The sequence below is a fragment of the Mytilus galloprovincialis genome, chromosome 13 (genome assembly GCF_965363235.1).
Source record: "Mytilus galloprovincialis chromosome 13, xbMytGall1.hap1.1, whole genome shotgun sequence".
In the NCBI taxonomy this organism is placed as follows: Eukaryota; Metazoa; Mollusca; class Bivalvia; order Mytilida; family Mytilidae; genus Mytilus; species Mytilus galloprovincialis.
The window spans coordinates 31,572,820-31,584,989 of NC_134850.1; the positions used below are offsets into that span (position 1 = coordinate 31,572,820).

General features: G+C 32.7%; 1 protein-coding gene across 4 annotated transcripts in view; it reads left to right on the forward strand.

Annotated features, from left to right (window-relative positions):
• LOC143057232 (TELO2-interacting protein 1 homolog) overlaps window positions 1-12,170 on the forward strand; it is a 39,669-nt gene that overhangs the window by 6,485 nt on the left and 21,014 nt on the right. For all 4 annotated transcript variants that reach the window (XM_076230498.1, XM_076230496.1, XM_076230497.1 and 1 more), the window contains exons 5-11: window positions 3,735-3,828; window positions 4,483-4,663; window positions 5,770-5,978; window positions 6,266-6,322; window positions 6,835-6,966; window positions 8,094-8,219; window positions 10,163-10,279. In XM_076230498.1, coding sequence (XP_076086613.1) covers window positions 3,735-3,828; window positions 4,483-4,663; window positions 5,770-5,978; window positions 6,266-6,322; window positions 6,835-6,966; window positions 8,094-8,219; window positions 10,163-10,279 — 916 coding nt within the window. The remainder of the gene's footprint in view (window positions 1-3,734; window positions 3,829-4,482; window positions 4,664-5,769; window positions 5,979-6,265; window positions 6,323-6,834; window positions 6,967-8,093; window positions 8,220-10,162; window positions 10,280-12,170) is intronic.

Consider the following 12,170-nt stretch of genomic DNA (forward strand, 5'->3'; position numbering starts at 1 on the left):
CAACCAAGATGGCCACCATGGCTAAAAATAGAACATAGGGGTGAAATGTAGATTTTGGCTTATATCTCTGAAACCAAAGCATTTAGAGCAAATCTGATATGGAGTAAATTTGTTCATCAAGTGAAAATCTATCTGCCCTAAAACTTTCAAATGAATTGGACAATGGGTTGTTGGGTTGCTGCCGCGAAATCTGTAATTTGAAGGAAATTTTGCAGATTTTGGTTATTATCTTGAATATTATTATGGAAAGAGATAAAATGTAATCAGCAATAATGTTCAGCAAAGTAAGATTTACAAATAAGTTATTATGACTAAAATGGTCAGTTGACCCCTTAAGGAGTTGTTGCCCTTTATAGTCAATTTTGACCAATTTGTAAATTTTTGTTATCTTTTACAAAAATCTTCTCTGAAACTACTGGGCCAAATTAAACCAAACTTGGCCACAATCATCATTGGGGTATATAGTTAAAAAAAATATGTGGCATGACCCCGCCAACCAATTAAGATGGCTGCCATGGCTAAAAATAGAACATAGGGGTAAAATGCAGTTTTTGGCTTATAACTTAAAAACCAAAGCATTTAGAGCAAATCTGACAGGGATAAAATTGTTTATCAGGTCAAGATCTATCTGCCCTGAAATTTTCAGACAAATCGGACAACCTGTTGTTGGGTTGCTGCCCCCGAATTAGTAATTTTAAGGAAATTTTGCAGATTTTGGTTATTATCTTGAATATTATTATAGATAGAGATAAACTGTAAACAGCAATAATGTTCAGCAAAATAAGATCTACAAATAAGTCAACATGACCAAAATTGTCAGTTGACCCCTTAAGGAGTAATTGCTCTTTATAGTCAATTGTTAACAATTTTTATAAATTTTTAATAATTTTTATACGACCGCAAAAATTTTAATTTTTTTGGTCGTATATTGCTATCACGTTGGCGTCGTCGTCGTCATCGTCGTCCGAATACTTTTAGTTTTCGCACTCTAACTTCAGTAAAAGTGAATAGAAATCAATGAAATTTTAACACAAGGTTTATGACCACAAAAGGAAGGTTGGGATTGATTTTGGGAGTTTTGGTCCCAACGTTTTAGGAATTAGGGGCCAAAAAGGGCCCAAATAAGCATTTTCTTGGTTTTCGCACTATAACTTTAGTTTAAGTGAATAGAAATCTATGAAATTTTGACACAAGGTTTATGACCACAAAAGGACCGTTGGGATTGTCTTTGGGAGTTTTGGTTCCAACAGTTTAGGAATTAAGGGCCAAAAAAGGGCCCAAATAAGCATTATTCTTGGTTTTCGCACAATAACTTTAGTATAAGTAAATAGAAATCAATGAAATTTAAACACAAGGTTTATGACCACAAAAGGAAGGTTGGGATTGATTTTTGGAGTTGAAGTCACAACAGTTTATGAATTAGGGGCCAAAAAGGGGCCCAAATAAGCATTATTTTTGTTTTTTGCACCATAACTTTAGTATAAGTAAATAGAAATCTATGAAATTTAAACACAAGGTTTATGACCATAAAAGGAAGGTTGGGTTTGATTTTGGGAGTTTTGGTCCCAACAGTTTAGGAATAAGGGGCCCAAAGGGTCCAAAATTGAACTTTGTGTGATTTCATCAAAAATTGAATAATTGGGGTTCTTTGATATGCCGAATCTAACTATGTATGTAGATTCTTAATTTTTGGTCCCGTTTTCAAATTGGTCTACATTAAGGTCCAAAGGGTCCAAAATTAAACTTAGTTTGATTTTAACAAAAATTGAATCTTTGGGGTTCTTTGATATGCTGAATTTAAAAATGTACCTAGATTTTTAATTATTGGCCTAGTTTTCAAGTTGGTCCAAATGGGGGTCCAAAATTAAACTTTGTTTGATTTCATCAAAAATTGAATAAATGGGTTCTTTGATATGCCAAATCTAAACTGTGTATGTAGATTCTTAATTTTTGGTCCAGTTTTCAAATTGGTCTACATTAAGGTCCAAAGGGTCCAAAATTAAACTAAGTTTGATTTTAACAAAACTTAAATTCTTGGGCTTATTTGATATGCTTTATCTAAACATGTACTTTGATTTTTGATTATGGGTCCAGTTTTCAAGTTGGTCCAAATCAGGATTCCATATCAAGTATTGTGCAATAGCAAGAAATTTTCAATTGCACAGTATTGCACAATATCAAGAAATATCTAATTGCACGATATTGTGCAATAGCAATTAATTTTCAATTGGAGTTATCTTTCTTTGTATAGAATAGTAGTTGATAATATATGTTGGAAATTTGCCAGACATGACTATGATGTCATTTTCTATTTTTATTTGCCAATAACTTTATGTAAATAACTTCATTGGAAATTTGCCAATATAAAATGTTGCTGATGAAGCTTTTTTTCCTTATCTTATCTAAAAACACTTATCTAAAATGTTTTTAGATAATGTATGTTGGACATTTGCCAGACATGACTATGATGTCATTTTCTATTTTTATTTGCCAATAACTTTATGTAAATAACTTCATTGGAAATTTGCCAATATAAAATGTTGCTGATGAAGTTTTTTTTTCCTTATCTTATCTAAAATATTTTTAGATAATATATGTTGGAAATTTGCCAGACATGACTATGATGTCATTTTCTATTTTTATTTGCCAATAACTTTATGTAAATAACTTCATTGGAAATTTGCCAATATAAAATGTTGCTGATGAAGCTTTTTTTCCTTATCTTTTCTAAAATGTTTTTAGATAATGTATGTTGGAAATTTGCCAGACATGACTATCATGTCATTTTCTATTTTTATAATTTTCTGATGTATTTAAATGAGTGTTTATGGTTGCAAAGTCCATTTAAAATTTGAATTGAGATGATGATGATGATGATGATGATGGAGTGGCTTGACATTTGTTTTGTGTAAAAAACCCATATAATGTCAAAAATTTGATCACAATCCAAATTCAGAGCTGTATCATGCTTAAATGTTTTGTCCATACCTGCCCCAACTGTTCAGGGATCGACCTCTGCGGTCGTATAAAGCTGCGCCCTGCGGAGCACCTGGTTGTAAATTTTTAGGAAATATTTTCCACTGTAATTACTGGGCTAAGTTACTAAGTTCATTATAGATAGAGATAATTGTAGCAACAAAAATGTTCAGTAAAGAAAGATCTACAAACACATCACCATCACCAAAACACAATTTTGTCATGAATTTATCTATGTCCATTGTTACTATGCAAATACTGAAATAGATTAAGGTGAGCGGCACAGGCTCTTGAGAGCCTCTAGTTTCAATTTATGAAACCCTTTAAAAATGTGTTCAATTATGAGCAAATAAAGGCAACAGTAGTATACTGTTGTTCAAAATTCATAAATCGATAGAGTAAAAACAAATCTTGGTTACAAACTTAAACTGAGGGAAACGTATCAAATATAAGAGGACTACAACACAACAGAGAAACAACACTGAAACGTAACACACACAGAAACGAACTATAATACAACAAAGGAAGATAACTCTAGTTTAAATATATGATTATACTTGGAATACAATGTTTAAGTAAAGTTCACATTGCAAAGAGTAAGGATGTTACCCCTCAGTGCTCACATTTTTGTAGCTTTATAAAGTGGATATAATTTTTATTGTGGTTTGACCACCACTGTATTTTTTTTGCAGATCAACATACTTTCTAAGTTCTATACATTTTGTATATTGATTTATATTTTTAAAATTATATTATAGACTGCACTGAAGACCTGGGCGAGTATTGTAACTATGGTGATGGATGACAAATTAATAGAAGAGGCTCAAATAAGGAGTCGTATAAACCCAAACTGTATGATTAAAGAATTAAGACTGATAGTTTCTTTATATGTCACTGATAGACTGATAAAGTAGTTGTCTTTGTTGCGGAACTTTGAAAAAAAATAAGAGCTAGGATAAAAAATCAATGTTACAGTTTTAATAGATTTTAAAGAGGAGGTTCTTTAATTCCATTGAGCCAAAACAAGAAATATTATCAAAATCATAAGAAGGCTGTCTTTCACTTATCCTAACATACATACTTATTTACTGCCCTTGAAAGCCATCATAACAACACTACAAAATTTGAAGTAACTTGATCTAAGCTATGTAAATTTCTATATAAACTGTATATGAAATGAAAATGTTATAATTATATTATCAAATAAGCTGTGTTGTATAGAAATCAACCTTATGCAAATAAATATCAGTACACCTTTTAACTTATTTCAGGTTGATAGAATATAAACGAACAGTCTGTAACTGTCTGAAAAATTCAGTTTTTATGAAAAGCCTACAACACAGAGCAGAATTTTTCTTTTATTTCGTATTTGAATGTTCTTAAATCCATCTAGATCTTATACATGTACATGTTTATGTGCACTTGAATAAGGCCTATTTCTATCCGATGCAGCTTTAATGATTAAACAGGTTTCATTGTAATTTTTCTTTTAATACCTCTTTTCAGCAAAACTAGATGGTAAATTACAAAATCTCATAGTGAAAAGGAACAAAGAATGGGTTGAGCTTACTGGGTCCAAGTTCACTGTCCTTGTCAAGCAGATAGCAAAGGTCAAAAGTCATTCAAGTTGGAAGGTTAGACAGGCAATAGTGGAATGGGCAGCCAGACTACTAGAACACTGTTCAAAGTAAGATTGGACTAAATTAACCTCATAAACAGAAAAGACTTTATATATATTTTAAATACTTGAAAAATTATCTCAGTTATAGCAGAATGCTTTGAGTGTGTAAGTAAAGGTAGTATCTTTGGTTAGCTTGCTTGCTAGCTGAACCGTGAAGACATTTTTAAGTTAGGGCTATTCCAGAAAAAAATGTATGGGGGGGTTGGAAGGCACATTATATTAATAATACATGGGTGATGGGTATCAGAACAACTTTTCACACTATAATGCACTATAATTCTCAATTACAATTGTCTGGGTGGCGGGTGCTGACAAAAACTGCCTTCCAACCCCCCATACATTTTTTTCTGGAATAGCCCTTAGGTAAGCTACCCTCCTTTTAGAGTAGACTAGTCGGACAGATAACCAATCTATCTGTCTGTAGGACTTGACTACTTCGAATGGAGCGTTGTATTCATAACCTTATAATGACTTTAGGGTTCAGCTAGCTAAGTAAAGATTCTTCCTTTACCTACACACTCAATGCATTCTGCTGTAATAAGAAATATAGAGTCATGTTGTCAAGACGGAATTTTTTATAATTGACTATATGGAATGAGTTTTGCTCATTGATGGAAGGCAATAGGGGGGGACATTATGTTGCTCAACATCAATGTATTAGAGAGAATTATTCACTTAACTCTATGATATGGTATTACCATTTCCAAGGTTACAATACTTAAGTTCTGTCGAAATAGTTTTTTTTTCTTGGTTCGATTTCATTTTACAATTTGATAGAAGTTCCATGATAACTATAGAAATCTATGTAGTGTTGTGACCAATACATTGTTTGTATAAAACCATCAATATATGGGTGGTGTCATCTAAAAGTAGGTTTTAAACATTTTAAGCAAGTCAAATGTTTTTGTTGAAATCTTTTTTAAATCATGCCATGTGATTTATTTGCTAGTGTGAAATACTAGGTGGATGCATTGGAAAATATCACTTGATACAATTTTTCAGCCTCCATATTCAAACAACTATCTAAGAACTCTTCTATAGTTCTGATACCAAAAAAAATATCAATGCTGTAGTTGCAGTGTTATTTGTCTCCCCTTTTTATGTTATTTCAGATCATTGAAGGACTGTATCCCAACCATACTAGAAGTTTTAGTCGGACTTATTGGCGACGAATATTCCCATGTAGCTCTCTACAGTAGAAAGGTTTTGGAATCGTTCAGTAGCTCTCATCTTGGGCATGAATGTCGCCCCCTGGTGGAGATGTTAGAAGAGAATCTTCATCAGCTAACAGTGTCGCTACCAAGATTGATAAGGGCATCAGGTTAGTTTGACATGCTATGGAAAAACCAACACATGACAGCATGCAGATTCAGATTTATCTAAGACTGATTAATTTTTTACTTTTTACTACATTAGAATTTTATTCAAAGTTTACAAATTATTTTTTGTGTTAATGAATTGCATTTAGTGACACAATTTATGACAATCTATAAATTCTTTTATTTGAATTTTAACATTTAAAAAAAAACCAGAAAGGGAGATAATCATTATTAATCTTATCATAATTCAAGGTATCATGAGTTATTTCCCTTGCCATATTCATTACAGATGAAAGTCAGAAGTTGGGAACTGCATCTTTATTATCTGGATACATAGCATTATTAGGTATGTATAGAAATTATAACAGTTTTGTTTTTTTATTGAGGTTTATAAAATTAAATTAAATTGAACATTTACTGTTGATGACAAAAAAAATCTTTGTATGGATTCATGAAAAATTGCAGCACCTACAGAAATGTGTTTGTTTCAGATACCAACACTTACAAAAAAAAAAATCATTGATGGGTAGTCCAGGGAGAGGCATATTATTATTACATTTAAGAACCAAATTAGAGTTTTGATCCAAATTTCATTGTCCACTGAACATAGAAAATGATAGTACGAGAGGGGCATCAGTGTAGTATGGACACCTTTTTGTTTGGATCAGCCTTTATACTAAATTATGACACAGTGAACACATTCTTTCTTCTCATTCAATTTAATAATGCTTATTTTAGGTTGAGTTGTCAATATCTTGAATGCTGTAAAATCAATGATATTTTGTCTTCATATATATATATATATATTCTCTAGAGATTTATCTATGGTAGAAGATTAAAATCAAACTTTTATTTCAGGTCCAAATGTGAACAGTCTCCTCAGATCTTCCTCTCATTTAAAGAGATTGTCATTGTCTCTGATCCAGGTGTTAGAATTGGACTGTTCTGATGTAAAAATTGTAGAAGAAAGAACACATTTAATTGGTCACGGTAAGTAGGGGTAAATAAGGTTGGGTCTTTTTAGGCATGCACATTCCAAAGAGAGATTCATCCTTGAAGAAAAAATTGTTGAGACAAATAAATTAAACTTCATGTGAATGTGAAGAAATTACATCACAATTATTAGAGATACTACAAGTTCAAGGTGTAATATTGATTTATTTCACTTGACTGGGTGAGCTTATACCGGTTCGCGTATTTAACACCAGTCCATCTATAGATGAACTCATCAATAAAGTGTCCAGTTATTCTTCCCATATCATACACTCAGTTCATTTGTATATTAGTTTGGTGCCACTGATAGGTGATTAGAAATCAATTATAATTATAAAGGTCAACATCCTTATCACACACATCTTCACTTAGACTGTCCTTCTGCAAATTAAAACTAAATCTCCGCCCGGTCAGTTGAAAAAACATTGGTAATACCACCAATGATTTTCTGCTATTATAATTTTTGTTAAATATGAACTTTTCAAAAATTGCACACAATTTTTCTTTGTTTTATTTAAAGAAATACGTGGGATGAGTAAAGTTTTATCCTGTCTAGTTCTACAGACAAAATTTCACATATCCATTGTATAGATTGACTATGTTGAAGAAGTCCTGTTATAAGACATGAAAACCAGTGCATGAACGTTCTGTTTTTAGACATGAAAACCAGTTCATGAACGTTCTGTTTTTAGACATGAAAACCAGTTCATGAACGTTCTGTTTTTAGACATGAAAACCAGTTCATGAACGTTCTGTTTTTAGACATGAAAACCAGTGCATGAACGTTCTGTTTTTATGCCCCACCTACGATAGTAGAGGGGCATTATGTTTTCTGGTCCGTTCGTCCGTTCGTTCGTCCGTTCGTCCGTTCGTCCGTCTGTCCCGCTTCAGGTTAAAGTTTTTGGTCGAGGTAGTTTTTGATGAAGTTGAAGTCCAATCGACTTCAAACTTGGTACACTTGTTCCCTATGATATGATCTTTCTAATTTTAATGCCAAATTAGAGATTTTACCCCAATTTCACGGTCCACTGAACATAGAAAATGATAGTGCGAGTGGGGCATTCGTGTACTGAGGACACATTCTTGTTGAATTATGATTGATATTTTCAGTTGTTATTTTTCAGGCGCCAGTGCTGTCAATTCTAAAGAAATTCCAGACATTTTACAGCCAAAGAAATATTTCCGACATTTTCATGATAAGAAGATATACCATGAGTTCAGAAATGTTTGCAGATTATTGGGTTACTATGGTAATTCTCATATTTAGCATATTTCATATTTATACTGTGTACATATATCAGATTACTTTGAGATGATTTATGGAGAGTTTAAGCTGACAGTAAAGGTGGTACCCAACACTTTCACTTAAATTAATTCAGCTCTTTTTATTTTCATAAAATTTGGTCAAAGTATTTACTTTGACACTTTGACCCTAATAAACAAAAATATAAAAATTTCTAAAATTTTGAACCAACCGTTTTGTCAGAAAAATTACACTGGTTATATAGCAGTTTGACAAACACCAATTTTGATCATTGTGAAGCTTGGTAATCCTTTTACAACACAATGTAATTAAAACTTTTAGCTGACTTTACAGAGTTATCTCCCTGTAGTGTTAGGTACCACCTTAAGAAAAATTACATTTCATTGATATTTGATTTAGTGGTTTTGTGTTAGTCTGTTTTCAAGATTACAGTTAATTCGTACTTATTTGAACATTGAAATTTATTGTTCTCCTATACCCACATAAAACCATGAAAGATTGTATCAAGCTCATGTGATAAATCCACTAAACCCTCATTCATTTCTCTGAATTGAAGTCCATTGTAAATACAACTCTCTAGAATTGGAGGTTAGGAAATGATTTTGTTTAGGTCTCACTTAAGTTTAAAGCACAAACTATAGAAAGTAAAATCATGAAATATAGAAACAATCTTTGACAGTTTGGGATAAGAAATTGACGTGGTTGCTATACTGTAAATAAACAAATTTAATAAAAAAGCTGCACAAACCAAAAAACGTTTTTGTGATTGAACAATTAAACAGCTATTTATGGAGATTACTTTTTAAAATATTAAGCCCTTTCTAGTAGACTTCTATTGAACTACATAATTTTCTAAATTTATTGATACTCATATGAAACGAGATCAAAGTTTGAAATATTTACATTTAGATTATATTTGATTTAGAATTAACAGTATTTCAGCTGCAACTGAATGTTTACTATTCCGTTCTAATTATACCCCCGCTTTAAAAAAGGGGGGGTATACTGTTTTACCTCTGTCTGTCCGTCAGTCCGTCCGTCCATCAGTCCGTCAGTCCGTCCGTCCGTCAGTCAGTCCGTCCCATGAAACTTTCGTCACATTTTTCTCAGGAACTACACATCCACCCTTTCTGTAATTTGGTATCGTATCAACATTTATATATGTCAGCCATACCGTGTGATGCGTTTTCAGATTCATCACTTGACAACTTCCTGTTTACCGAACACTTGTCTGATTTTACACATGATAGCCAAGTTGAAAATTTTCGTCACATTTTTCTCAGGAACTACAATACAAGGATTTCTGAAATTTGGTTTCAGGATTTATATAAGTCAGCTATACCGTGTGATGCGTTTTCAGATTCATCACTCGACAACTTCCTGTTTACCGAACACTTGTATGATTTTACACATGATAACCAAGTTAAAAATTTTCGTCACATTTTTCTCAGGAACTACAATACAAGGATTTCTGAAATTTGGTTTCAGGATTTTTATAAGTCAGCTATACCGTGTGATGCGTTTTCAGATTCATCACTCAACAACTTCCTGTTTACCGAACACTTGCATATTTTTACACTATTAATATTATCCACTTGCGGCGGGGGTATCATCAGTGAGCAGTAGCTCGCAGTTTCACTTGTTATACCCCTGCTTAAAAAAAAAAAGAAGGGGTATACTGTTTTACCTCTGTCTGTCTGTCCGTCCATCCATAGCATGAATATTTTTAGTCACATCTTTCACAGGAACTACATCATAAGGATTTCTGAAATTTGGTTTCAGGGTTTAAATTAGTTAGCTATACCTTGTGATGTGTTTTCAATTTATCACTCAACAACTTCCTGTTTGCCAAATACTTACATATTTTTACACTATTATATTTTGGGCGGGGGTAGCTCACAGTTTTACTTGTTTATTTCTTCTCTGCAGGTGATATAAATTTACTAACAGACCATTTCCTGGATATATTTCATGACACCATTCTTCACAAGATGCAGGCTACACTGATCTTAAATGAAATGGTTATGGGAGCAGCAGGCCATGGAGGTAATGTTCTCTAGTTTGAAGGCAGTCTTCATGCTTAATGTAAAATTGCTTTCAGGCTTGTAAAATACTTCTCTACAAGCCAACAGAATCCAACTTTTCAAAAAATTAAGCTACTGACTTATGGACTCAAAAAACTTAAGCGTAAAGGCTGTGAAGGAGAATTAAAATTGAATGAATAAGAATGGCACAGTAGATATTAGAAATGATTGATAATAAATAGAGAATGGAAATGTGAAATGTTTCAAAGAAAGAACAAACCTGATTAAAGAGTTAAAAAACAACAGCCAAAGGCACCAAATGGATCTTCTACACAGCCAGAAATCCAGTACCTGGAGACCCGACTTCAGCCTCTTATTTCTGTTTTTTAACTCTTATTTTCTGTTTTTATCATATTTCCGTACTGAACACTCAGGTTCAACCATGAACCTCCTCTGTGGTCTCTTGTAGCTTGATCAAGTGCAGGAGATTGTGGGTTCCATTGCTGGCCATATCAATCAAAAGACTTTATAATTGGTATTAGCTACATGTACTAATCCACTAAGCATGCATCTTAGCTCTAATTCAGAATAGGTAGGGTACCTGTCTTCCTGTGGACTGGTACCTGGTGAACTTACAAGTAAAAAATCCAGCTCAGTATGTTAGTTACAAGTAGGGGTGATAATACTTTAACATAGACATGTTTTCATCCTGAATATACATTTAATAGCCATGGGAAGCTATTCATCATGTTCAACACCACAGAAAAATCTGTATATTGGTATCATTTAGGAATTAAAATGGGAAATAGTCCAGGTTAATTTATTTGCAAAGGCCTAAAACATTCCTAATGAAATACCTGACAATGTGGCCAAAAAAGTAACTTATTGATTTAAGATACAGGTGAAATAATATTGCAGATTTATTTCAACTTAAAAATGACATTTGATATTAAAGATATTTGAAAGAAATATAAATTTGATATCTGATGGGGAACACTTTAATTTTGTGAATAAGTTTCAGGGTACCTTCAGTGATCTGGAAGGTTTTTTTCCCTATGGGCCCAGGGCCCCTCAAAAATAAATTCAATGGGCCATTTTAAAAAATAATGGGCCATGTTGTCAAATGAGTGGGCCATCTGAATTGACTTCTATAAAAAAAAAAAGTATCAGTATATTTTGGCAAAGAGGTGTTAGTACTTACATTTATGATTTTAAATAAAATCATGGATATTGTTCCTGTGATTTTGTAATTTCAATTTCAATGAATATACAATAACTTCTTCCAACCGGAACAATATGTAAGTTAACCTTTATTTACAATGTTTTAACTGGTACTGTTGCCTTGTTCATGTTCATGTTTATTTTGTACATTCAATTTGGGTCTTCGTCGATACCATACTTATTCCAGACATTCCGTATCAGAGGACATTTCATGCATTTTCTCTGCACTTCTTGTATTATTATACAAAACAACAAATCGCTAAAGTCATGTTTACAAAATGTCAAAACGAGCGTAAGACCAAAATATGACAAGGACAGTAAAACGTCTTTTATGGAGACAAAAACTATATTCCTAAAAAGTATTTGGGGTTCTTCAATCGAAATTATAGCAAGCTAATCTAAATGAGATTATTATTGGAGTTAAATCTCGTCTGTACTAGCCAAATTTCACAAATTTAAAGTTGTTTATAAAAAAAATATATCATGAATGATGGTTAATTACGTTTTTCGGGTTATCAGTTAGATCGCATGGTTCTATTATTACGATAGGAAAACACCTGAGACGTTAAACCGCAAGGTTCTATTATCATAGGGAAACACCCGAGACGTCCCAAAAATATATAGGTGCTCCTATTATTGGAGGATCATTACACAGTTGTGTACACACACATGGCAGCAAGGAACACGATCGG